A 27,512-nucleotide genomic window follows, 5' to 3' on the forward strand; every position below is an offset into this window, starting at 1 on the left:
AGGGAAATAGACTGCAATGCATTCATTGTAGGAGACTTCAACACACCACTCACCCCAAAGGATAGATCCACCGGGCAGAAAATAAGTAAAGACACACAGGCACTGAACAACACACTAGAACAGATGGACCTAATAGACATCTATAGAACTCTACATCCAAAAGCAACAGGATATACATTCTTCTCAAGTGCACATGGAACATTCTCCAGAATAGACCACATACTAGCTCACAAAAAGAGCCTCAGTAAATTCCAAAATATTGAAATTCTACCAACCAATTTTTCAGACCACAAAGGTATGAAAGTAGAAATAAATTCTACAAAGAAAACAAAAAGGCTCACAAACACATGGAGGCTTAACAACATGCTACTAAATAATCAATGGATCAATGAACAAATCAAAATAGAGATCAAGGAATATATAGAAACAAATGACAACAACAACACTAAGCCCCAACTTCTGTGGGATGCAGCGAAAGCAGTCTTAAGAGGCAAGTATATAGCAATCCAGGCACACTTGAAGAAGGAAGAACAATCCCAAATGAATAGTCTAACATCACAATTATTAAAACTGGAAAAAGAAGAACAAATGAGGCCTAAAGTCAGCAGAAGGAGGGACATAATAAAGATCAGAGAAGAAATAAACAAAATTGAGAAGAATAAAACAATAACAAAAATCAACGAAACCAAGAGCTGGTTCTTTGAGAAAATAAACAAAATAGATAAGCCTCTAGCCCAACTTATTAAGAGAAAAAGAGAGTCAACACAAATCAACATAATCAGAAATGAGAATGGAAAAATCACGACAGACTCCACAGAAATACAAAGAATTATTAAAGACTACTATGAAAACCTATATGCCAACAAGCTGGAAAACCTAGAAGAAATGGACAACTTCCTAGAAAAATCCAACCTCCCAAGACTGACCAAGGAAGAAACACAAAAGTTAAACAAACCAATTACAAGCAAAGAAATTGAAACAGTAATCAAAAAACTACCCAAGAACAAAACCCCGGGGCCGGACGGATTTACCTCGGAATTTTATCAGACACACAGAGAAGACATAATACCCATTCTCCTTAAAGTGTTCCACAAAATAGAAGAAGAGGGAATACTCCCAAACTCATTCTATGAAGCCACATCACCCTAATACCAAAACCAGGAAAAGACCCCACCAAAAAAGAAAATTACAGACCAATATCCCTGATGAATATAGATGCAAAAATACTCAATAAAATATTAGCAAACAGAATTCAACAGTATATCAAAAGGATCATACACCATGACCAAGTGGGGTTCATCCCAGGGATGCAAGGATGGTACAACATTCGAAAATCCATCAACATCATCCACCACATCAACAAAAAGAAAGACAAAAACCACATGATCATCTCCATAGATGCTGAAAAAGCATTTGACAAAATTCAACATCCATTCATGATAAAAACTCTCAGCAAAATGGGAATAGAGGGCAAGTACCTCAACATAATAAAGGCCATATATGATAAACCCACAGCCAGCATTATACTGAACAGCAAGAAGCTGAAAGCATTTCCACTGAGATCGGGAACCAGACAGGGATGCCCACTCTCCCCACTGTTATTTAACATAGTACTGGAGGTCCTAGCCACGGCAATCAGACAAAACAAAGAAATACAAGGAATCCAGATTGGTAAAGAAGAAGTTAAACTGTCACTATTTGCAGATGATATGATACTGTACATAAAAAACCCTAAAGACTCCACTCCAAAACTACTAGAACTGATATCGGAATACAGCAAAGTTGCAGGATACAAAATTAACACACAGAAATCTGTAGCTTTCCTATACACTAACAACGAATCAATAGAAAGAGAAATCAGGAAAACAATTCCATTCACCATTGCATCAAAAAGAATAAAATACCTAGGAATAAACCTAACCAAAGAAGTGAAAGACTTATACTCTGAAAACTACAAGTCACTCTTAAGAGAAATTAAAGGGGACACTAATAAATGGAAACTCATCCCATGCTCATGGCTAGGAAGAATTAATATCGTCAAAATGGCCATCCTGCCCAAAGCAATATACAGATTCGATGCAATCCCTCTCAAATTACCAGCAACATTCTTCAATGAATTGGAACAAATAATTCAAAAATTCATATGGAAACACCAAAGACCCCGAATAGCCAAAGCAATCCTGAAAAAGAAGAATAAAGTAGGGGGGATCTCACTCCCCAACTTCAAGCTCTACTACAAAGCCATAGTAATCAAGACAATTTGGTACTGGCACAAGAACAGAGCCACAGACCAGTGGAACAGATTAGAGACCCCAGAAATTAACCCAAACATATATGGTCAATTAATATTTGATAAAGGAGCCATGGACATACAATGGCAAAATGACAGTCTCTTCAACAGATGGTGCTGGCAAAACTGGACAGCTACATGTAGGAGAATGAAACTGGACCATTGTCTAACCCCATATACAAAGGTAAACTCAAAATGGATCAAAGACCTGAATGTAAGTCATGAAACCATTAAACTCTTGGAAAAAAACATAGGCAAAAACCTCTTAGACATAAACATGAGTGATCTCTTCTTGAACATATCTCCCCGGGCAAGGAAAACAACAGCAAAAATGAGCAAGTGGGACTACATTAAGCTGAAAAGCTTCTGTACAGCGAAAGACACCATCAATAGAACAAAAAGGAACCCTACAGTATGGGAGAATATATTTGAAAATGACAGATCCGATAAAGGCTTGACGTCCAGAATATATAAAGAGCTCACACGCCTCAACAAACAAAAAACAAATAACCCAATTAAAAAATGGGCAGAGGAACTGAACAGACAGTTCTCCAAAAAAGAAATACAGATGGCCAAGAGACACATGAAAAGATGCTCCACATCGCTAATTATCAGAGAAATGCAAATTAAAACTACAATGAGGTATCACCTCACACCAGTAAGGATAGCTGCCATCCAAAAGACAAACAACAACAAATGTTGGCGAGGCTGTGGAGAAAGGGGAACCCTCCTACACTGCTGGTGGGAATGTAAATTAGTTCAACCATTGTGGAAAGCAGTATGGAGGTGCATCAAAATGCTCAAAACAGACCTACCATTTGACCCAGGAATTCCACTCCTAGGAATTTACCCTAAGAACGCAGCAATCAAGTTTGAGAAAGACAGATGCACTCCTATGTTTATCGCAGCACTATTTACAATAGCCAAGAATTGGAAGCAACCTAAATGTCCATCGGTAGATGAATGGATAAAGAAGATGTGGTACATATACACAATGGAATACTACTCAGCCATAAGAAGTGGAAAAATCCAACCATTTGCAGCAACATGGATGGAGCTGGAGAGTATTATGCTCAGTGAAATAAGCCAAGCGGAGAAAGAGAAATACCAAATGATGTCACTCATCTGAGGAGTATAGGAACAAAGGAAAAACTGAAGGAACAAAACAGCAGTGGAATTACAGAACCCAAAAATGGACTAACAGGTACCAAAGGGAAAGGAACTGGGAGGATGGGTGGGCAGGGAGGGATAAGGGGGGGGAAGAAGAAGGGGGGTATTAAGATTAGCATGCATGGGGGGGAGGGAACAAGGGGAGGGTGGGCTGCACAACACAGAGAGGACAAGTAGTGACTCTACAACATTTTGCTAAGCTGATGGACAGTAACCGTAATGTGGTTGTTAGGGGGGACCTGATATAGGGGAGAGCATAGTTAACATAGTATTCTTCATGTAAGTGTAGATTAAAAATTAAAAAAAAAAAAAAAGAAAGAAAGAAAGAAAGAAAGAAAAGGGGGATTACTCCTTAACAGGATAAAACTATTGGTAAATCAAAGATCAACGCATGCTTTAAATATCCTTAATGTTGATCACTTAAAGGGTGTCAGATGATCAGCTATGGAGGTACTCTTTTCTGATAATATTCCTTTCTCTTAATTTAAAAAAAAAAAAAAAAAAAAAAAAGCAGTTACTGTGTGCTGACCTCCAATGAGTTCTGCACAGTGGTATAGAGGGCATGTCAAAGTGTGGGCAAAGGGTCTCTTTGTTTCTATGCAGAAGATCAAGGCCTAGCTTGGATACCCAGAAAATGAACTAAGATACGATATGAGGAGGAGCTTCCGGCATCAGCACTCTCTGGAGGACTCGTGCCGGGGGATGATCATCAAAAAGCCTCCACAGGGATCCGGGCGATGCTGCGGTTGTGGCTGCATCCAGCCCACCGTCTCCTGGACTTGCCATAGGAATGAGGAGGGAGATGTCCAGGCTGGCATGTGCATACAGTGAGACAACGAATCTGACCGGATCTGTACTGTTGGAACTCAACCAGGAGTTGGGAGGGGTGCAAGTTGTAGCACTCCAAAATCTTATGACTATAGACTATCTACGGTTAAAAGAACATATGGGATGTGAACAGATCCCAGAAATGGGCTGCTTTAATTTGTCTGATGGTTCAAGTACAGTTGGACAATATCCATCATATCATAGATAAATTTTCACAAATGCCTAGGGTGCCTAACTGTTTTTCTTGGCTTCACTGGAGATGGATGGTAATTATAGATTTGCTTTGTTTATGTCACCGTATTCCTATTATGTTAATATGTGTGTGCAAATTAGTTAGTAGTTTAAAACCTATACATACTTAAGGTACTCTACAAGAAGATATGTCAAAGAAATAATCAATCCTCCCAAGTTTCCTTCATATGCTACATCTATAGCTTTTCTTCTTCCTTCCTAATTACAACCCTTAAATAGAATTCGTGCCTCAGATCGAATTTACCGAGTATCATAATTCCTCCAGGTGGTAAAGATACCTCGAGACAAATGCTGGGCATAGAAGCCACAGGGCATAAATCTGCAAAGAAGTAAAAAGCTAACCTTTGCAAACAATATGGCTTCTCTCTCACTTACCAACTTTACATTTCCCTGTATGGCCCCGGAAGATGACTGGTTAGCCAGAGACGGGTAAGATTCCTCAAGGGAGGAACAACCTAAGACAGGCACAGTCGCAGGGGGGCCATCAGGTGAGAATTTGGGGATCAACAGAGGTGAGGCTCAGAACCTCACCCCCCCTGCTTCGAGAGAAATCTTCTGCATCCGTGGATGTCTTGCTGCCCTTGTCTAGCCTGGATTAATACTTAGTCCATAGGCACACACCTGATCATCTGATCGTCTACATTTGCCTTCTTACAGCACTAAACTATGTTTTCTACCTTTATCTTGCATCTACCTACCACTTCAGCATTTTATTAAAAATAAAAATAATAATAATAATAGGAGAAATGTGGGATCAACATATAAATCAAGTACAAAAATCAAACGAATATTCATATTTGACCTGATTGTTTATAGGTCATATTGCATGATCAAAACCGAAAGTCTCTGTGATGACTGCCCTTGTACTGTTCACCATGTAAGAATTTATTCACTATGTAAGAATTCGTTCACCATGTAAGAACTTGTTCGTTATGCTTCAGAAGATTGGAGACTGACGAGAATTAGGCTTGAGATGGATTAATGATTGTACATTGAGCGTTGACCACCCTATACTGAATTTTATTGTTGTTAACAACCATTTGATCAATAAATATGAGAGATGCCCTCTCAAAAAAAAAAAAAAAAAGTTCCAGCAAAGCACATTTAAAAAAAAAAAAAAAAAAAAAAAAAAAGAAAGAAAGCCATTGTCCTAGAATATGCCAAGGTCTTTCCTGCCTTGAGACTTCCAACTAGCTGCTCCCTGGAATGCTGGGGTTGTTCATTCTCCCACTTCAAGTCACCTTAGGGAGGCCTTTCCACGCCACTCTTTCTAGTAACTGATTGTTACTAGAAACACTATCTCTCTAACTCCCTGAGGGTAAAATTGTAGCATTTCCAGAGTATCTCGCCGGCTTTAGTGCATTTGCATAACCTCAGGAGTGGAGAGAAGTGCATCTCCATGTCAACGGGTAATTGCCTGGGCAACCAAGGACGTGTCTGAACCTGAGAGTTTAAGGGGAGGCGCTGGCTGCTGGCCTGCTTGCTTCTGCCAGAGCTGCGGGGGGAGCCGGCCCTGGACTGCAGTTTGTGAGGTATTTTTCCCCAGGATTTCCTCTCCCGGGACTTACACTCCCTCTCAAACTGTTCATTGCCTTCATATCACTTTCTACAATCTGTCATTTTGCTACTTCTGAAGCAAGACATTCTCTGTGGCCTTGTGGATTATACTCAGGTAACAGCTTCAGCCTGACCCCCACTGGCCCCTCGCGATCTGCCCGCGGGAACTGCTTCTTCCACTGCCCCTGAACAATACGCAGAACCACAGAGCCTGTCCGCTCAATCTCTGGTATAGAAAGTCCTCCGAAGTTTATTTTAAATGAAGTTTCTTCTATGTGGTACATATGCACCATGGAATATTATTCAGCCATAAGAAACAAACAGATCCTACCATTTGCAACAACATGGATGGAGCTGGAGGGTATTGTGCTCAGTGAAATAAGCCAGGTGGATAAAGACAAGTGCCAAATGATTTCCCTCATTTGCGGAGTGTAACAGCAAAGCAAAACTGAAGGAACAAAACAGCAGCAGATTCACAGACTCCAAGGGACTAGCGGTCACCAAAGGGGAGGGGTGGGGGAGTGCGGGTGGGTTCGGAGGGAGAAGGGGATTGAGGGGTATTATGATTGGCACACATGGTGTGGGGGGGATCACAGGGAAGACAGTGTAGCACAGAGAAGCAAATAGTGACTCTGTGGCATCTTACTCCACTGATGGACAGTGACTGCAGTGGGGTATGGGGGGGCTTGATAATATGGATGAATGTAGTAACCACAGTTTTTCATGTGAAACCGTTATAAGAGTGTCTATCAATAATACCTTAATAAAAATAAAAAATAAAATACATAAAAGGGACTTACATCAAGCCCCACAGCAACCTGGGATGATAACTAAGGGTCTGATACTCCTCAAGTGGCAGGTAACAAATCCTACCATTTGCAGCAACATGGATGGAGCTGGAGGGTATTATGCTCAGTGAAATAAGCCAGGCGGAGAAAGACAAGTACCAAATGATTTCACTCATCTTTGGAGTCTAAGAACAAAGCAAAAACTGAAGGAGCCTAACAGCAGCAGATTCACAGAACCCAAGAATTGACTAACAGTTACCAAAGGGAAAGGGTCTGTGGGGGATGGGTGGGAAGGGAGGGATAAGGGGAGAAATGGGCATTATGATTAGCACACTAATGTGGGGGGGCACGGGGAGGGCAGCACATCACAGAGAAGACAAGCAGTGGTTCCAGAGCATCTTACTATGCTGATGGACAGTGACTGTAATGGGGTATGTGGGGGGGACTCGATAATGGGGACAATCTAGTAACCACAGTGTTGCTCATGTAAGTGTATATTAATCACACCAAAATATTAAAAAAACAATACGGGGATTTGGGTGCCGTAGAGATCGCGTCATGGGCTGAGACTTTCAGAGCTGCTTTCCAGAGCCTCCAGGTTGCAGCAGGTATGAATGGCATCATTCCGCTGGTAGCGAATGGGTTGCGCACGCTGGCACCATGAGCAGATTTTGCTGAAGTGGGAGCAATGGACGCTGGGTCGATGGTAGATCCACGTGCCGCAGGACAACGACTCACAATGGGGCATCATTAGGGGGACGGCAGAATCACACCTCTGGGGAGAAGAGGAGAGAGAGAAAATGTCACTGACAAGCCACTGGAATTGGGGGCTGAAGGCTGTGGTTTCCCTCACTCCTGGGGTGGCCAGGTTCCTTGTCTTCTCAAGCCCACCCTTGTCCTAATGGCCCGAGTTCCACGGATACACACCCAGGTCTGCCTAGCGGCACCGTGTAGCATGCTAACATCAGGCTTCCGAGAACCTGTCTGTCCCACATGCAGCCTCAGAGCGCAGTCTGCCCATATCCTGTCCTGGGCGCCTCTGTCTCTGGCCGGAAGTCCACACTCACCTTCCTGTGTGCCTACTGCCTGGCCGGGCCCTTGGCCTCCCTGCTCAGGCCTCCTCGAGCGTCTCCTCTCCCCTGGGCACCTGGCTCTGCCCTATCCTACTCCAGGCCTCACACAACCACCCTCCCCGAGAAGCAGCTCCTGGCAGCTGCCACCTTCAGCTGTGCTTCCCCTCTGCCCGGGCCTCCAGCCCCGGGGCCCAGCTGGCTTGCTAGACTCCTCACCACCACGCCCTGCCCTTGTCAGCAGCCTGGCCTGCGTGCACGCAAAGCCTGTGACCCTGCCCTGCATGGGGCAGGCACTGTGGCAGAATGAACCCCAGCAAGGGGCTTCTATCTCTGGCAGGTGTGTTTTGGGCTCCCCGGGGCCCCACACTGCCTGCAGGGAGAGCAGGACGGCTCTCAGCTGCCCCTTGACACTTAGGAGGACTTAATGGATCTGTCAAAACTAATGTAGAATCAGGGAGACAGTGGCAGAGCCTGACAGACACCGCAGGGCTCTTTCTTTCTCAACACCTGCAACCGGGAGCCCATCCACCCCTGTCATCTCCGGGCCTTGCAGGACGGGGTTCTCCTCACTGCGTGGGGCCCAGGTTCTGGGGTGGGGGGTACTTCAGGCCCCTCCTCCAGGCGCCCGTCTCCCTTCCTCAGTGGGTTCCCGGGACCCTGCAGTCCTCTCCCTCACTCTGCTGAGGGGACGTCTGCAGGAGCAGCAGGTGACACTCTGCTTTTTGGGGAGTGTTCATGGCAGGAAGAACTTGGCACAGAACTTCCATGGTTTTTCCTGACCTGGGCGAGCTGTGCCATCCCGTGTGTTCTCACCAATCCACCCAAGGGCCGAGGAAGCCCAAGCTTGGCTGGAGCGGACGACAAGCTCTGCCAGCACCGCGGACGGGGGCACCTGTCGGGCAGCCACCCACATCCAGAAGCCTGGGCCCGTGATAAGGGGAGACCCGGGGACGGGGACCAGCTGGGGGTGGGGAATATGGGCCCTCACGCCTTTTCTCTGTCCCAGGCCTCTAGGGCCCGTATGGTGTCCTTACTGTGATGCCGGGTGATCAAAGCCCAGCACCCATAACCTCACCACCACAGAAGCCAGGCCTTCTGGGCCCGTGTCTGTGGGGCAGGAGCCGCCTGCCCCTGGCCGCCCTCGGCCCAGCCTGGGGCATCAGCACCTGTCTAGGGCCCTTCTCACCTCTGGTACCTTCATCTTCTCTTTATCAGGATTCCTACAGCACGATCCAATGACCGAGGGGCACTTCTGGGCCAGTGCGGCTGGGCTCTAGAAGGAGAAAACAGTGTCTGCTTCTTGGCGGGCAGCTCCTGGGGTAGGGACACTGTGGCTGTTGCCCTGCACCTGTCACTTCCTGGCCACTCCGCCAGTGTTTGCTGGGAGAACTCAAGGACCGAGGGGCAGCACCGTGTCCCTTAGGAGAGAGCCGCCCTAGTGCAAACCCGGCAAACTCTTAGTTTGCAAATAAGGCTGCTCCCCAAAAGGGCAAGAAATTCTATCACCTCGCCTTCGTTCCCGGGGCAGCCCTCCTTAGAGAAGCCTGGCCCTGGGACTCTGGGACTCAGAGGAGGGGACCAGGTCTGAAACCGAGCCCCTTTACCATAACCCACCTGCGTCCTATGGAAGACCCTCCTACACACAGGCGTTTGAACAAAAGCCCCTTGTCTCAGAGGGAATCACAGCAGTTGCTGAAACAGGCCCCTGAGTTGCTCATTCAGTGACAGAGGCCCTCGGTCAGGCTCTGAAGGGAGCACGAGAAGGGTGTCCTCTGTGTGACACTGGGAGCCCCACATCTTATAGGGGGCCCACCATGGCCCTGTCACCCTCTTCTGCCAGCTCTCCCTGCCCAGGTCATGAGGGCTGGGGGTGGGGGAGACTGCCCTAGGCTGCGGGGGGGCTCACTGTGAAGGCCAGTGTGCCCGCAGGCTCTGACACCATCACAACCAAAGCAAACACGACCTACCTTGTGTGGTGCTGGTGGTGGCTTCTGGGAAATAGAAAGATGGAGTGATAAACACAGGTTGGAAGGCTCTGGCTCAGCCTTGTACACAGGAGGGGGCCTGCTCTGCAGCAGAGGGACAGAGCAGGGCCTTGGGTGTCCACCTGAGTGCTCGCTGCGTCTGGGTCTGTGGCCGGCTGGCTCCACCTGCCTGCGCTGAGCCCACCCTTCCCCGTGGGTCCCCGGGGAGACATTCAGCCTAGGATGCCTGGTGCTGCTGCAGGCGTCTAACGGGGGGTTTTCATCAGCACCCTGTACGTCTTATGAAGACAAGAGATCCTCCCCTTCCCTTCCTGCTCCTCCCCCCTTCCTCCGCACACCCTGAACCGCCCCTGTGCCCGGCCCTCAGGGAAGTCCACCCGGCACCCTGGCTTCCTGTCTTCAGGCCCCCAGTGTGCAGACCTCAGGCCTTCCGGCGTCTTGCTGGGGCTGCGCCCTCACACCCCCGGGGTCCTTCCTCCCACAGTGCTCCCGGGCCTGCCCTTGGGAGCCCAGCTAGCCGGGCCTCTGCGCCCGCCCTACCCGGGGCCCGCCTCTGCCCTCTGCTGTTGCCCTGGTTAGGCAGCACAATGACCACATGCCATGAAGGTGACATTTTCCCCCAGTACCCCAGGGACCAAGGCCCATCGAGACACCAGTCCTGGAGCTGCCATGGCAGGAATGGGGGCACTTCACTTCTGTCCCCTGCCCAGCCTGGCGCCCAGCCCTGACGACTGGGCCCTGAGTAGTGACTGGGAAGGAAGGACAGGGCTCCAGAGATGGGCAGAGGCCATGTGTGTTTTTAAAGGCACAGCTGCCCCAGAGGAGAGCAATCGGGGGACACCTGGCCTTCCCTTTGGGGCCATCGCTGCCCAGGCAGGGTGTGTGCTTTCCTCCAATCCACAGCAGAGGCCCCTCCCTGGCCTTTGTCCCTGTGGGTCCTTCAGAAGCCTGAGTCAGGGCCTGGGGTCACTTCTCCTCAGGGGTAAGCCCCTCAGAGGCCAGGCTGTGTGCCCAGGAATGGGAGGGTGGCTCTGAGCCCCCATGTGCGCAGGTGATGACCTCAGAACTGACGGGAACCTTCCCACAGGTGGAATCCCGGGGCAGCCAGGAGTCCCCATACTTTGGGGGGCTGGCTGGGGAGTGCCTGGGCCACAGGGCTGTGTAGTCAGGGGTCACTCACACTTTTACTGCGCCATCGCCAGATACAGCAGCAGCACAGCACCAGGAAAAAGGGCAGCGTCAGGAGGGGCACAGCCCAGTAGAGAGAGTGTAAACTGAGGAACACCCCTCTGGGAGGCCCTCCATCTGACTGAGTATCCTCTTTGTCTTCCGGCCCACCATCTGGAAGGGCTCTTTGTTGGGCAGGCGGTGGTGTGGCACCCAGTAAGGCAGGTGGGGTCCCCTCCTGAGGAAAGCACACGTGTTAAGTCCTCGTGCACCTGGGCAGCTTCCTGTGGTGCCCATCACTTGGCATCCCACCCCACACCTCCAAATCCACCTTTCCCCCTTACACTCAGATTACCCCACTCTGAGAGGCCACAGCAGGACTAGGAGCCAGGGGCTGGGCCCTGAGGGCCCTGAAGCACCCTGGGCCACAGACCCTGCTCAGAGGCTCTGACCCAGAACCCTGCCAGGGTGTCCGGCATCCTCCGTGCTGGGCCACAGGCAGTGCCCACTGCATGCCCGGGCTGACAGCACAGGGGCCTGGGGAGGTGCCCACCAGTGAAGGCACACAGGGGGTGCAGGGGGGCTCCTGGGGCCGGGATGAAGGGGGTCTGCAGCATCAGGGCAGCACCCTGGGCCTATCTCCTCATAGCCTGGCCCTCCCTGGCCCCTACCCAGAGCTGCTCAGCCCCTCTGAGCTGCACTTCCACATCCGGAGGAGCGAGTGAGGGGACACCTGTGAGGTTTAGGGTTCATACCCCATCCTGGTACAGGGCAGGCCCGTAAGGAATGGGGGCTCCTGTCCTGTTCTTCTTCTTAGTCACGGAGAAGCCCACTGCATCTGTGCAGTCAGGGGCTGCAAGGCCTGAACCGGTCACCCAAGTGCGATGCTTCAGGGAAGGGGGAGAGGGACAGGGCGAGGTGGAGTCTGTGCCCAGGAGGCAGGGCCGAGGAGAGGGGAGGCCAGGCCAGGGCGGGGGGGAAGCCACTGTGCTGGGAGTAGACACCGGTTGGCTCCTGAGTTCTTCTCCCAATGTGCCTGTTGAAGGGCGCTTGTCACCAGGTGGGACCCCAATGGGCAAGTGGGTCAGTTCCGTCTGCTGCCGGGAGCAGACATCCAGGGATAAGTATAAACAGACATGCCCAGGAGTGTCAGTGCTGTCGGAAGCCAGGCGTGGGAGCAGGGGCTGTACCCGCAGCGGGGCCCGAGCACCAGTGCAGTGGAATTCACCTCCACTATGCAGGGCCGGAGGGGGTCCCAGCCTCCAGGGCTCCTGGGTCTGAGACCCCAGTTTTGAGGGCCTGGACTCTAGCTCCCTGCACACAGCCTCCAGCCTCCACCCCCCACCTAAGCCAGACCCAGAGGGAGCTCTGAACTCCCCACCAGGAGACCCAGGCCAGGGAGGCGGCAAGGTGGGAGTCAAGGGGCCGCTCTCAGCACTGTCCCGGAGTCTGCTTGGAGCTCCAAGTGCAGGGTGCCATGTGCCTTCAGGGACCCTGGGCTTGCAACAGGGCAGAGGAGCTGCACGGCCGCAGACACCTTCACAGGGGTACCCCGAGGGCACTTCTGAAGCCTGAGCGGGGGCACCGCTCCCCAGGGAAAGGTTCAGGGGCTGCCGTGGCTGTGAGGTGCTGCCCAGGTGCCCAGCTGCCCAAGCGACTTGCTGGGCCTGCCCTGGACACTGTTCCTGCCTTTGGCTTCCCAGTGTGTCTCCCTGTCCGGGGATGCACAGAGTACAGTCCCAGGGGGCGGCAGTAGTCTCACCCTGGACGTCGCACAGGTCGTCCTGCTGATCTCTAAATCCTTCTTGATGAAGGTGAGGCCATTATCCAGGCTGATATCGATGAGGACGGCCCTAGAGCACAGAAAGGGCAGACGGTGACCCGCAGCCCAGACGGTGACCCGCAGCCCAGACGGCACCGTGCGTGCGCTTGGCTCAACCTGCACCCGACCGTGGTCCTCGTTGTAACAGCTCTGATCAGCGGGCATTCAGGACCCTGAGTAGGGGGCAGCACGGGGCAGGAGGGCCCACCCCAGGACAGACGAGGCCCCCTGTGCAATGAAGGCTGAGCAGGCCGTGAGGAGCCCTGCAGGGCCTAGATGCCCTCGTGGCCACGGGCCAAGTGGCCAGGCGGGCTGTTTGGTGTCACCTCCCAAACTCTTTTCCATGACAGAGCATGCTGGCTTGTCCCTGAAAGGTGCCTGGGCCACAGGTACCGTCCCTGGGGCCCGGCACCTCTTGCATCCTGCCCTCCTTGACAGAGCCTGGGTGACAGGGGATCACCGCCCCTCAGGGGACCACCCGCACAGGTGGGTGCAGAGGAAGCCCTGAGCCCTCCCAGAACTGGTGTGAGCAGCTCCTCCAGAGGACGCATCACGCACGCTGGTCCCGCCATAGTGCCCATAACTGACCACATTCCCTGAGCTTTACGCTTACCGGCCCTGATTATTCATCTCCAGTCCTGGGCAGGTAACGGAGGTGTCTTCCACCGATAAAGCCTTCATTCCTGGAAGAAAGTGACACGCAAATAATGTCAATGGACATGTCCCCACATCCCCGACGCCCCTCCTGTGGCCCTTGGCAAGCAGAGCTCGCCCCTTGGCGGATGTCGGCTTCCGTTCTCTGCCTGCCTGGGAGCACCTGCCTCACACCAAGTGCCGTGCTGCTGACCCGACTGTCATTTCAGCTGCGACCTTCTGAACATTCTTACCCTTCGTTGGAGCTCAGAATGAAAACTCAATGCTAAGTATGGTCAGGGGAAAGGATTGGTGTCTGGGTGGGGAAAGGCTAGGATTAAATGGGCAAAAATACCCAAAGCGGTGCAAACTGACTTTCCCGTTGGATGTGCCCAGTCCGGAGAGGAGGAGGATGGGACGGCAGCCCAGCACGCAGAGGGGCCTGGACAGGCACGAGCGACTGGAAAGGAGTTTTCAAACCAGTATTACATGCACGGGATGAACTCCCATTTATTAGTGTCCTCTCTAATTTCTCTTAAGAGTGTCCTTCACTTTCTTGGTTAGGTTCATTTCTAGGTAGTTTATTCTTTTTGATGCATTTGTGAATGGAATTGTTTTCCTGATTTCTCTTTCTGCTAGTTCATCATTAGGGTATAGGAATGCAACAGATTTCTGTGTACTAATTCTGTATCCTGAGAATTGGCTGAATTCAGATATTAGTTCCAGTAGTTTTGGAATGGAGCCTTTAGGGTTTTTTATGGCATCATCTTTCAATCTCAAGTGAACACACCATCCTGGCAGACCTGGCAGAGACTCAGAGCCCTGGGGCTGCGTCGACTTCCCTCCCATAGACTCATGGACTCGAGTCCTTGCCTCCCAAGGGAAGGGAGAGCCCAGGAAAGGGCGGGGGTGCATCTCTTAGGGTGCACCCCACCCAAAACCCCACCAGGGCTACAGGACAGGCTGCTCCCGGGGGTATGATGGTGCTGGGGATCGATTCAGTCCTGGGCACGAGCGGCAGGTGCCCAAGCACCCAGCCAGTGACCCCTTCCACTGTCCATGCTGCTGGTTTTTGGGGTGTGCACAGTGAATGGCCAGCATGGGCCCTGGTTTGCTGGGGGACAGCTGTCACCGGGGGACAGGAGGGGCTGCTTACGGATGATTTCCTTCCCAGTGCGAAACTGACAGACAACGTCATCGTTGCGGACGCCCTGAAAACCTTTTCCAATAACCTTGACGGTCTTTTTCCCTGCAAGAGTAATATCCAGACGTCTGTGTGGGGAAGCGTGGCGGTGTTTTCCTCAGATCACAGCTATGGCAGGCCGCCCCCACAACAGAATTCCCATGAACCCTTGGGGCGTGCAGCTGTAGCTGAACCCACATCTGGGCAACCCCCTGGCCAAATCTTCTCCTTTCGGTCATTGACGGCGTACTCCCGGGAGCCTGGGCTGGGTGCAGTCTTAGGTGCCTCTCCCCACTTCCCATGACCCACGAAGTCCATCCATTAAAGGCCCCCAGCCTAGTTCCCTCCATAGGTGCAAACCCAGCCAGGGGTTTCTGCTCTGAAATCCCGACGTGCCCCCTAATGGGCGCAGGCAGGGACCAGGCAACCCTGAGACTATACACATTCACACCACATGTGCCACACGCGCCACACACACACACACACGGTGCGCTCATACACACCACACAGACTGGAACCACATACAACACTCCCACCACACACATGGCACATTCACAAAACACACACACACACACTCCTGCGTTTACAACAGCGACCCCAGTTATCACCTCTAGTGCACAGAGAGGAGAAGTCCACAGACGTAATCTCTACACAAGACCTGGCTATGAGCTGCAGTAGAGAGAGAGAGGAGTGGCAGGGTCACGGGCGTGGACGGCGGGGGCGCGGCGTGCAGCCCCCTCCATCCCCCTCACTCACGGGGTCAACGATGTCTTCCAGTCCGCTGTATCCAGTGTCCACTGCAAGCACATGACCCACTGTGCCAGCAATTTCCAGGAGCTGAAAGGGAGAGGAGACAGCCTGGGCCCACAGCCAGGGGTGATGACCCAGAGGTCCCCGTCCCAGGACACAGACACGGAGGGCTACACCCTGGCACCTCCAGCAGCCCCCGCTCAGGGGAGGGGAAACTCTTCCACCCTCACCTCTGCTGTGCAGGTCTTACACAACACTTGCTACTCATTCTGAACGGCCACCTTGCACATCTTTCAACTCCCTGGGCCCAGCCTAAGCGGACAGGCCCCCCCCTACTCCCCAGGGACCTCCTGGTGGGTGGAGGCCCATCGTCTGGGCGACCCTGAGAGCACCGTCTTTGAAGCTTTCCCCTGCGAGGCTCCCAAGGGACCCCCCCTTCGCTGCTCAGAATTACCTGGTATTTCTGGGAATCTTCCACACCCACGAAATACAGAGTTGCCCCCAACTGCCTGGATTTTTCAGCCTGAGAAAGAGGAAGTGTTGGGTATAATAAATTTGGTCCAAATATGTGGACCCAAAGGCTGGTAACAATGGGCTTAACTCACTTCAACTTTTGTCTCCGCAAAGGATTCTGGTAGGAGTGGTCCACCTGTCAGCGCGATGATGAGGCTGGGGACCCTCTCTCCTGCGGGAGAGGCAGGGCGTGACTGGGTCAATGAGAGCAACGGCCACCGGCTTCCAGGACCCGAGCACTGCTCCCCACGCCTCACCCTCCTGGGGAGAGGCCACCCCGACCTGAGCACCTGCCACCCACATGCCTGGAAGGCTTTGCAGCTTATCATGCAACAAGGAGGGCCTCCAGCCCAGGACCCACTTTGCAGATGAGGAGACTGAGCCCAGCTTAGGGTTCCTCCTACAGAACTGTCACTTCTCCCAGATGGCACAACCTTAGCCCTGAAAGGCAACTCCAGCAATTTCACAGGAGAAGCGCCAGCCTTCCAGGGGAGCAAAAGCAGGAGGGGGCACCCCTACTGTGCGCGACTCCCGCCCGACCACGCAGGCCCGTTCCAGCTCTGGGCCTCACCCACAGCTCTCCCGCGGGCACCTGCGCACCCAGGCTCAGGGATCGAGTAAGAGGCAGGTGAGCAGTAGACCCCCTCCCAGGCTCACTGCCTCTCCCGGGGCCACACAGCTTCCCTAGACCCTACAGCCAAGGTGAGGATGCTTCTGGGACAGGCACAGTCGCTCACACTGCGGGAGACCCAGAGCAGGAGCCTCAGCCCAAGGGCGGGAGCTGGAGGGAGAAGGAGTCAGGGCGGAGCGCCTGCTCAGCAGGGGGAAGCGCGGGCTCCCTCCTCACCCTGAGGCCCCGCCGCTCCAGGACCCTCTGGGTCTCCCCCTCTCTCCTTCCTGCAGCCCGGCTCCAGGGCCAGCGCCCCCCACTTCCTAGGAACCATGGCGTCGTCCGCGTGACCCCTGGCTGTGCTGCGGAACATCACGGGGTGGCTTTCAGCCCCACCCCTCAGAGCGGGAGGCTGCCGCTCAGAGAGGGCAAGCAGCTGGTCCCGGCGTCAGCGCCAGGACGCGGCCTGGGCAGGGCCGCCCCGGCCTCAGGAAGGCCCAGGCCTGGCTCTTTCCCGGGACTCCACCGCCAGGAAGGAGGAAGCAGCTCCCTTACCTGCAGCACGTGTTCTTTCCATCTGCTCATTCGCCTGCAGCAAAAGGAAGGAAGATGTTGGGGGGGGACAGTGAGACGACCCAGTGATGACCCTCTGCCAACCTCATAAAGCAGAGGCACATCCCAGAAATCCAGATTCCGTACCCTTTTCAATCCGTGCTGCATATTTATGGCTCCTGAAGGTATGACATTCAACAGATCGACAAGACCAGTGTTTATTTTATTTCTGAAAAGAAAAAAATCAGAGCAGGTGGGAGATGGAATGAGGGGTTGCCTCTTACAAGCGGCCCCAGGCTGCCCTTGTCCGTCTGCACGAGCAGCCCTTCCGGGACGGGTGAGGGCCACGTCAAGCAGCCCTGGCCCGGCCCTCTGCCCCGTGCCTTTGGCATTGGCTGGCCTGGTTCCCACCGTCCCAGTCCCGTATCCGGTGAGTGGGGTGGGGAGGGCACGCGTCTGTCTAGCCCCATAGGTGTGGCCTGGGCTCTCTGCGCTCAGCTCTGTCTAAGCCGTGCAGAACTGGGGACCTCACCCCGGGATACACCCTGACTGCCCCCGGTGAGTATGGGGAGATGCCAAGTGTGATTCCATCACAGTGTGACTGGCAGCACGCCCGCCCCCCGGGGGCCCTGGTGAGGGCGCACTCTTCTCCCACCCTTAAGGCAGAGCTTGGGAAGGTCACCGTGGCCCCTCCTGTCCACGGGCCCTGGGCCCCTCAAGTGCAGGGTCCTCGGGCCGTCTGCTGCTCCTCCCACTCCCAACCATTTTCCTCCATGAGAATCTGAACCTCCCTGCTACTCAGAAGCTCCATCCCCTCCCGCCTCCCGCCTAGACCCTCCTGGGATGCAGGCCCATGGGGCCTTCCTCCAGCACCCTGCCCCAGCCTGGTGTTCAGGACCCACTCCTGGGCTCCCCTCACCAGACTTGGGGGGAACACGCTCCCCTCCACTGCAGCACCCACACTTGGGTGATACCATCCCTTCGTCCCTGGTTCTGACTGTCCCCTCTTCCCCAGTGGCCCGGGGCAGAAAGTGACACACAACCGCAGGTGCCAGGCTGTGTCCCTAGAGGCCCCCACATCTGCTCCACCTGATCTGGGAATCTTCGCAGTCGGCCTGCTCTAGGGAAGGGGTCGAGCACGGAGGGCTGGGCTCGGAGGGGAGGAGTCTGCCTACCAGCACAGGGTCTGGCCAGGGCCAGTGCAGAGGCTGCAGTGGGGCCCGGGGGGCCAGGGCTGAAGGTCAGGGTGCGCAGAGAGGGGAGGGCCCAGGACACCGTGCCTGCACACCCGTGTGCTCCTCGGTGCGGCTCAGGGACCCCCTCTGCTCCCTGGCCCTCCCTGTGGCCTGATCGCTGGGTCTGCTCTAGGGGATCAATGAAACACTTACCTGTCCGAGGTCAGCTGCATATTGACGTGGCCTTGCGTCGAGTATGTAATGAATGACATGCGCTGTTCAGGGCTTGGGAGGAAACATGGACTTGTGAGCAACTATACACACAGGGTGAAAGTGATGCTGATGTGCAACAGGCAGGGGGCGCCCCCCAAGTTCCCTGCTCTCCGTTCTGTCTCTTAGTGTGGAGCCCATTTCCTGGACTCCACAAGTTCTCATCACTTTAGTGAAGGATCATGAGGCCCGGCAGGCGCGCAGCCCTCCTGTCAGAGTGCGGCAGAGCGCCCTGCGGACCCAAAGCCCGGAAGTCTGTTTCCCTCTCTGCCTCTCTCTCTCTCTCACTCACACACACGCGCACAGGGCTGCTGCGTGCACAGGAGACAGGCAGCTACCTGCTCTTCACGAGGGCCTCCCTCGCTGGCCGCCCCTCTCCCCTCCTGACAGATTCTTGGTCCTTTCCCTTCTCCTCCTCCCTGGACGATCTTCCCCACCTCCCTCCCCCTCGCCTCAAAGAAATTATGCTCCCTCCTCAGCCATTCATATTTCCTAATCTGTGAGGGCCTCCAGGGAAGATGTGCCCCTGAAAACAAGGACAGACCCCCAGGAAGGAGCCAAGCAGGGCTGCAGAGATCTTAGGAAACAAGTGTGATCTGTCCTTCTCTCCTGTTCGGAACACTGCCCTGAGCTTTGCGACCTGAGGCAGGCCCGGGTCCACTGCATCTAAACAGCAAAGTACTCAGAGAGGAAATCGCCCTGCAACACAGAGCTGAAAAGCCGTACTTTTTAAATCCCTTCACCAAATCCCGCACAAAGCTCTGTGTGAACATCCAGTTGTGTACACCTTGTGATCTGAAAAAGAAGAAGACGTGAGTCAGAGACGGAGGTGCATGTATCATGTGAGCACGGTTGCTGCCTTCCCTGCCTTCCACTGGCCCTTAGCAGGCTCCTCCGTGTGTGTGTGTGTGCATGCGTGTGTGTGTGTGTGCGTGCGTGCGTGCGTGTGTGTGTGTGTGCGCGTGCGTGTGTGTGTGTGCGTGCGTGCGTGTGTGTGTGTGCGTGTGTGTGCGTGTGTGTGTGTGTGTGTGTGTTGTGTGCATTTGTAATGTGTTCTATCTTAAATTTATGTTCAAGCATTTCCTTGATAAATTTAAAAATGAAATTACAGACAAACTAGTGGCATGAAGTGTGAAAAAGACAGACTGGGAAGCTCTAAGCCTTAGTTTCCACAAAGAAACACTGACCAAACAGAGGCTTAAACTGGAAACAGTATACTTCCACGGAAAACAACAAAGGTGGGCAGAAACCGAGGGAAAAAGAAAGAATGGACATACAAGACAAGCAGAAGCAAACAATAAGATGATACAGCCAGGCCTTACACACCAAGCATCACTCTAAATGTGTGTGGCACCGGGTGGCTGAGTACATAATAAAACCCAAATATTTGCTGCTTACAAAAGACTCATTCAGCTCTAAAGATATATGTCGGTTAAAAGTGAAGTGATAGAAGAAGAAATTCCATGCAAGTGGAAATCAGAAGAAATCAGCCATAGTTATATCAGATAAAATAGTCTTCAAGCCAAAAATGGTAACAAGAGCCAGTGAAACAGGATTCTGGGTAAATGGTGGAGTAGAGAGAGCCTGAAGTCACCTTCTCCACCAGATCTACACTTACACACAGAGTCTTTCACCCTGAAGAAGAGTGGAGACTGAAGTGACCACCACCTTCTACACAGAGAGGGACAGAAAGATCACGCACACATGGAACCCCAAAGCAGCAGGAGACACAGAGACGCAGGAACCCCAGGAACCCCAATCCCAGCACAGCAATTTCCCCGCCTGCTGATTAAGGGGCATGCAGGCCACAGATCTGGGCCATGTGGTTGGAGGGACTGAGTCCTCTAGAAACCACATGGTGGCCTTCAATCCTTTTCAAGAGGAAAGTCCCAGGGAACAAATGCCTGGGGCATTCTTTCTGCCCCAGGGAGTCCGCAGAGAGTCTGTTCCTTGAATGTGACCGGACAGTCCCTGCTTCCCTCTCTCAGAGCCTGGGGCCCCCTACTGACCCCAGGGACAGCACTGTTCTATGGCAGCGACTAGAGCAGGTGGGCCACTCACGAGTCTAGGACGAAGTACACGTCGTAAGTGCTCCAGCAGGATTCCCCATCTGCTGGGCTCTCCTGGAGCCTGGAGCTGGGGTCGTGACCTTGGTCCTGGGTGGGGTAGCGGAGGGTGCTCCTGGTGGTCGGGAGCGGAGATGGCGGCAGCAGCAGCAGGAACACCACCAGCATGGGGCCCCGCATCCTGGGGCCGCTGTTCTTGCCTCGGCCCAGTCCCTGGGGGCCCAGGCGGGCCCCGTAAACTGCAGGCCACCTCAGGCTAACACCTCCTCTGCTTCCTCGCGCGCTCAGGGTCCTCGGCACTCCCGACCTCAGCGCTACTCACGCTCTGATCAGTATACCTTGCACCTGCCAGCAGCCACCTGATACCTGCCCTGTGGGTCCAAGTAGCAAGTGGTGGGCTGTGGGGTGATGGCCCCGCTACTTATGCACCTTCACCCCGCCCTGCTGACGTAGGTCCATTATGATGGACAATAGGTTGCCCTGGTGACCTTGTGAACTGCAGCTCTGCCCGGTGCTCTCCCTGTGGGCATCCCCAGGCAGGAGTTTGAAGGGGCAGTAAGATGAGGCCTCCATTTGTCCCTTATCCCAAACCCTCCCAGGGAGTCTACAATTTCAAGGAAACCCGGCCCTTTGGTAAACTGACAGAGGGCAGCTGAGGGGGCCTCCACACAGACATCACTGAGTGTGGGGAGGTGGAGAGAAGAATGCTCTAAGTTTATTTGTGGGGACACTGAAGTCACCCAAGGGATAGAAGGATCTAGAAGAAGGCTGTGAAAGCAGGCCAGTGTCCTTTGTGAATGCGGGACATTCCAGTTATCTGCTCTGTGTATTGAACCATCGCAGACCTAGGGACATAAAGCAGAAAAATTTCATATGCGCACAGGTTCTGTGGATTAGAAATTCAGAGATGTCTGAGCGGGCACGGGTTGACTTTCCTCCATGGAAAACCCACTTGCTCTTTCATGTAAATTCTGGAATCATATCATACATTCTCCACTCTCCTAAACCTCTCTTAGTATTTTAGCAAAACAAAGTTACATATGTAGATACATTTGGAGGGATTTGAATCTGCTGTCTGGACCACTCCCACCAGTGAACATCAGGCACCCGCCCTGCTTCCCTCCTTCGGGGCAAAACCAGCCACGGGTTTCTGATCTGAAATGCCCAGGTGCCCCCTACTGGGTGCAGGCAGGGGCGCACAGAGGGGGACGCAGCTCTGAGGGCCACCCTGCCCCAATCCCAGCGTGGGCTGCAGTGAAGGCTACTCCCTGGTGCCCGGTGGTGCTGGGGACGGATTAGTTCCTGGGTGTCACTGGCAGGTGTCCAGGCTGGGCTCACTGTGGGGAGGCAGCCCGATGCGGGACGGTTGTCACTGGAGGAAAGGAGGGCCTACTTACCGGGAATTTCTCGTTACCAAATCTGAATTGACAAATAACTTCCTCCCTGTTGTCTACATCTTGGAAGCCTTTTCCGATAACCTTCGATTTCTCGTTAACTGCAACAGTAACATCCATATGTCTGTGCGAGGAAGGGCTGAAGTGTTTTCCTCAGATCACAACTATGGCAGGCGGCCCCCAAAACAGAACTCCCAGGAACTTGTGGGGATGTGCCTGCATCTGAACCAGCCCCCGGCCTACTTCCCTCCATAGGTGCAAACCCAGCCAGGGGTTTCTGCTCTGAAATCCCAAGGTGCCCGCTAATGAGTGCAGGCAGGGACCAGGCAACCCCGACATAACTGAGAGAGGAGCCAAGACCTCCTGGTGAGTCAGCCCTGGGTCATGTCTGAGCTGCACACGCACACCTGGGGGCCTGGGGACTTTCTGCCGCCTGGAGTCAATTGTCTAACCCTCCCCCCACCCCCGTCTTTCTGGGGGCCTACGGCAGAATGGAAGCCAGAGAAGCCAGACCCGTGCTTGAGGAAAGAGAATGTGGGGTTTCAACAGGGTACGTGGCTTCCCCCAACACTTGGCAGTCAGAGGGTCAGGATCTGCTGTCCGTGCCCAATCCAGGGCCACAGAGGATGCCACCTCTGCTCTAGACCCGGCTGAACAGCTGTCACGCAGCTCCTCTGGAATGCCCTGGGCTCTTGTTTTCAACGCGTGGGGCTGTGACTGCTGAGCCTGAAACCCTAGAGGGGACCTGGCTGGCCTGAGCCTCGTGGGGAAGTTTGGCCACAGCCTCTACTCGCATGTCTGAGACACGCAGGGAGTGTGGCAGCTGAGGGCAGGGCTGAGAGCCCAGAGCGCGGCAGGTGCCGGCACTCCTGGGAACGGTGCACAGCGCCCCTCTGCTCCGTGCATCGTCCCCTGCCTTGCGTCCCTGCTGCCCTGCAGGCCCTGCTCTTGACCGCTTGTCCTCTTGTAGGAACTACAGCTCCCAGGGGTCTGGTTCACCCTGGGAATTGTAGGTAAGTGGGGGCAGGAGGATGGTTTCCGGGTTTTGAGCAGAAGAGATGTTGAGGTAAAGGACTGTGCTCTGCCCAGACAGCTGCTCCCTTTACATGCTATCTGCCCTCACCCTGTGCCTCCACCAGTAAGAACCCCAAGGAGAAAGTGACCCCAAGAGTGAGCACAGCCGGCTTGCAGGCAGCTGTACTTCCCCCGCTGCACTCCCGCTGCCCACCGGCTCTGAGAGCGCAGAGGGACCTGCCGCCCCAGGACAGAGACAGATCCTTTCTGGAAGGGAGGGCACTCTTTCTGGGAGAACAGTTACATACCAGGCTGCCTGGGCTCCAAGGACAGGGGACTGAAGGCGGGCGGCTCCCCGGGAAGGCCAGGTGGAGCTGGGCGGTGAGGAAGGGTGGCTGACCACCAGGACTGGCAGGGGCACAGAGGGAGGTGCCTGCCCTGGGGCGGCCAGGTGGGGGCTAGGGCACCACGTGCTGCCCAGCGCAGGTTTGTGGAGAGAATTCCCACACTGTGCACCCACTGTTCACCTGTGTGTCCCCTGCCTGCAGCAATTCTACTGCTGGGACTGATCCCGGGAGAAACCCTGCCCCACGCCCGCAGAGAGGTGCGCTTGGGAAAGCCCCCCAGGGCGGCTTGTAGCAGCGTCTCCTTCAGAACGATCTTACTAGTGGAGACTAATGACATTAATTTGGTCCTTCAACGTACCGGACTGCTGTGCAGATGGCTGCAAATTACAGGACTTACAAACCAGCAACAAATGGAGGAGAAAAGTCGAATTAGAAATAATTGGGAGCAGACCAGGGAAACTCAAGGAAGCTCTGAAAGTAAGTAGTGGGCAGGAAGGAAAGAGTCAGGAAAACTACACAGACACAGAAGCTCAAACAACACACTGCAGCCGGCAGCCTCCACGCTTCAACTGCTTCAACGGCTGTTGAGGGCAGCGCTCGGGTTTTCACAACTAACTAGGATGTGCCTGGAGGTGATATCAAGCCATTTAAAGGAGATTAAACGCCTTACACGGGTTTTAAAAGGACATGAAAGCACATAATTAATCTTGGAAGGATTCCTGTCCCAAGTCATTTGTCGCCACAAATCTTTTTACATGTTCAAAAGTTAACTCACTACAAAATTCAGATGAGGAGTTTCTCCGGATGCATGCGCCAAGGAACCTCTGCAATTACACCAGCAATTTTTTAAACAAACTGTGCAGTGTTTCAGGGTGACAGCCTAAGACAGCATCATTTCCCTAAGAGGTAAAAACAAGATAAAGTCTTGGCCCTCATCGCTCTTAAGTGTTTTTCATCTGCCAGACAGACGCAAACGTGTGCCAGTAGATCTCTTCCCGCCTCAACTTCCTACATCCTGAAGGCAGTAAGAAGCGACAAATGCCTGTTCCTCACTGCAGAGCTGACAACCCCCAAATGACGATTTTACATAATAAAAGATGTTTACTGAGGCTTACAGATTCCCTGGTCACCCGCTTCAAAGGCAGCTGGCAAATAACAGATCCAAAGATTAGCAAATTAAGGCCAGTAAACAATTTCCCTAAGGAGAATGCTAGCTCTCTTGGGCCTCTGGTACTTCCCGAGACACCCAGAAAATAGCAGATGAAAAAAGACTAAATCCGATGGCAGCTGAACAAGAAAACAGACTGTGCCAACCTGGACTCACTCTACCACCACTGAAGCAGCTTCCATGGGCCCTGCCTAGAGAAACACGGGTGCATTCTGGCAGTGATCACCCGCTGTCCAGCCCAAGGGGGGTCGGCACTCCCCAGTTAAAGGCATTCACCTTACCACAAACAGAAACTACAAAATCTCATCTGTAAGGGCCCTAAACCCTACGACATTATAGACAATTTTAACTCTACAAGTTCTCTTACAGAGTTGAACACCCAAAAGTGAGTGCGAGGCGGTCTTCAGTCAGTAGCCCCGGCTCCTCTTTCTGCGTCTGCCTCTGCATGAATCAAGTGACCTGGAGAAAGTTCTCTCATCTCTTTATTTATCCCCTTTTCCCTGCCAGGTACAAAATTAGGTCAAAGCCACCAATTCTTTTGGAAAATAAAATGAATTTCTTAGATTGGTTATGTCTACACTGTCATGCAAATACCTCCTGGCCACTGCGCAGCTATAGCCAACCCTCAAGTACGTACGATGCGGCTCGTGCCCATATTAACGCAGGAAACTGTGCACCTTTACTCTGCACAGGAAACACCCTTCCCGGAGAGGCCGGCAGACCCAGGGGCTTCCGGAACAGGCTCCTTTAGGGGTCCCCAGTTTCAAATGTGGAAATCCTTAGCAAATTAACATGCCATGCAAGTTACAAGAGCATACACTATTTTTTCATTAAGGAAAACCAAACAACCTGTCTGGCGCACTAATGTTGGGGGGACGTTGTGTATTTTCCTCGGTTCTTGTCCCTGGCGCGACAAAGACATGAAGGGCAGAGACACAGTAGTGGAGCAGAGCACAGGTTTTATTTAAAGTTCCTTAAAGAGAGAAAAAGTGCAGCAGGCAACCTCAGCGAGGAGAGGCGCCTTGAAAGGTTGGAGAAAGTTTAAGATTAAAAGGTTACACACTTAGAAAGTGTGGGCGACCTCAGAGAGAGGAGTGCCCTGAAAGGTTGGGGGTTCCCCCTTTTAAGGATTTTTCAGGAATGTGATCATGGGCTGAGGGTGCAGACCTGTTAAGCGGTCCCTGAATATTTAAAATTAACTTAATACAGGAAGTTTACTGCTCTGATTTCTCCTGAGATAACTGGCCTCTGGGTCTGAGAGCCTATCAAACAAGACCACCTGCCCAGCCCCCCAGGTGGGCTGAGTGCTTGTCTGCTGAAGAGGACGTTAAGAATCTTCCTCACTTCCTGCCTTTTCCTATGTTGTTTATTGCTGGGCCTGCGTCCCAAATTCCTCCCATCTCCTCCCATCTCGCATACCACCAGGCACAGTGTGGCTGGACGGTAAGTGTATCTGTGTGTGTGTGTGTGTGTGTGTGTGTGTGTGTGTGTGTGTGTGTGTGTGTGTGTGTGTGTGTGTGTGTGTGTGTGTGTGTGTGTGTGTGTGTGTGAGAGAGAGAGAGAGAGACACACACACACACACACACACACATTTCACATATTGTTAAATGAATGAGATGAATACATTCCCAAAGTCTAATGAGCCCTGGACCGGCCCAAAACTTCCGGAGAAAACGCCAGTGTTGGGGCGGCTCCGTACTTCAAGCTGCTGCTGCTGGGAGGCGGCGAGGTCTGCGTGGGAGCAGGCAGCGGGGTCCCCGGGAAGGGCGGCCCTCTGCGGGTGGTGCGCGGAGTCTGAGGCCGGAGGCGGGGGCGGCCGGCGGCGCAGGGCCCCGGCGGTGTCAGCCCGCGGAGGTGCCGCCCCAGCGGCGGGGGCAGGCGTGCGAACTGGGGGTCCGCGGAGCCCGGCGCTGATGGCACCCGCTGGGGGCACGGAGTCGTCGGTAACGGCCGCCACCGCCCTCCTACGACGCTGCGCTCCCAACAGCCGCTCCCGCCGCCCACCGACACGGCCCGCGGCTGCCACCCCCAGTCCTGGGGCCGCCGCCCCCTCTTCCCAAGCCGCCCGCCGCCCGTGCCCGCCCGCGCCGCCTCCCGCCTCCGCCCCGCGCTGCCACCCTGCGGGCCCTGCTCTGAGGCACATCTAACTCAGAAAGGGTCAGCAGACAGTCTCCAGTGCCGGGGGTCCTGACGGGGCATCGGGAGGCTTCACGGGGGAGATGAGGGGACGGCAACATTCCAGGCATTGCTCACGGTTTAAACCGGGCTTAGCCCCGGGGGGGCGCTGTGCTCCTCGGCAGGGAGCAGCTGTGAACTTGGAGTGCTCTAGGCACCGGAATCTGGCGGGATATGTTGAGTGGAGGCCATATGAGGGTGACAGGGGTCGGCAGCCCCTGGAGAGACTATGGGCGGCAAGAAATTGGAGAAAATGTCAGGGGCTGAATCGTCAGCAGTCATCTGTGGAGTACCTGCTACGGGGTTTCCTGGGTCCTGGGAACCAGCCCCTGCCTCCTGGCAAATTGCACCTTGGGGGAGACCCACAGCCAGTACAATGGTGGAGAGAAACGCCCAGCAGGCTGCTTAGAGGGAGCAGAGGGCGCCTAACTACGACTGGGGGGCATGTGCCCAAACCAGGGGACAAGGGAGAGACCACGTGAAGGGAGGGCGGCTTTGCAGGCAGAGGGAGCAGCCTGTGCACAGCCTGAGCGAGTCTGAGGATCTAAGGAAGGCCAGGGCTGAGAGACAACTGCACGCCAGCCAGGTGGTCAAGGGCGCAAAGGGCTCATTGGAACCATTCACACAAACCACATGCTCAGTTTTCAGCATCCTTTTGGCCCTCGGAGGCCTGGGTTACATCTCCTTGCATTGCATCCCACGCACACACTGCAAGCATCCTTCAGAGAGG

The 27,512-nt window shown here is 53.6% G+C and overlaps 1 protein-coding gene and 1 long non-coding RNA gene across 2 annotated transcripts; both read right to left on the bottom strand.

Annotated features, from left to right (window-relative positions):
- Positions 1–6,322: 6,322 nt before the first annotated feature.
- Positions 6,323–19,274, bottom strand: LOC140844704 (anthrax toxin receptor-like). Its single transcript, XM_073217742.1, has 13 exons — positions 18,562–19,274; positions 17,321–17,402; positions 17,177–17,210; positions 16,104–16,183; positions 15,953–16,021; positions 15,505–15,585; positions 15,357–15,417; positions 14,722–14,814; positions 13,546–13,615; positions 12,873–12,963; positions 11,124–11,348; positions 9,145–9,231; positions 6,323–7,660 (listed from the first exon to the last, which is right to left on the bottom strand). Exons 1-13 carry the CDS (start codon positions 18,618–18,620, stop codon positions 7,442–7,444), a joined length of 1,251 nt encoding a protein of 416 aa, XP_073073843.1. The 5' UTR covers positions 18,621–19,274; the 3' UTR covers positions 6,323–7,441.
- Positions 19,275–19,365: 91 nt separating this feature from the next.
- Positions 19,366–26,599, bottom strand: LOC140844314 (uncharacterized). Its single transcript, XR_012122469.1, has 3 exons — positions 26,307–26,599; positions 20,680–22,179; positions 19,366–19,413 (listed from the first exon to the last, which is right to left on the bottom strand). It is a non-coding gene; the product is annotated as an uncharacterized lncRNA (long non-coding RNA).
- Between the last annotated feature and the right edge of the window lie 913 nt (positions 26,600–27,512).

This window comes from Manis javanica, chromosome 11, assembly GCF_040802235.1.
Source record: "Manis javanica isolate MJ-LG chromosome 11, MJ_LKY, whole genome shotgun sequence".
Classification (NCBI taxonomy): domain Eukaryota; kingdom Metazoa; phylum Chordata; class Mammalia; order Pholidota; family Manidae; genus Manis; species Manis javanica.

Excerpts from the sequence above, each read along its gene's own strand:
- LOC140844704 (XM_073217742.1), bottom strand. The coding sequence starts at position 18,620 with ATGTCATTCATTACATACTCGACGCAAGGCCACGTCAATATGCAGCTG. Across the intron at positions 16,022-16,103 it reads TTGCGGAGACAAAAGTTGAA|GCTGAAAAATCCAGGCAGTT; the intron begins GTGAGTTAAGCC and ends CCTCTTTCTCAG. Across the intron at positions 12,964-13,545 it reads GAGATGAATAATCAGGGCCG|GGCCGTCCTCATCGATATCA; the intron begins GTAAGCGTAAAG and ends TCTGTGCTCTAG.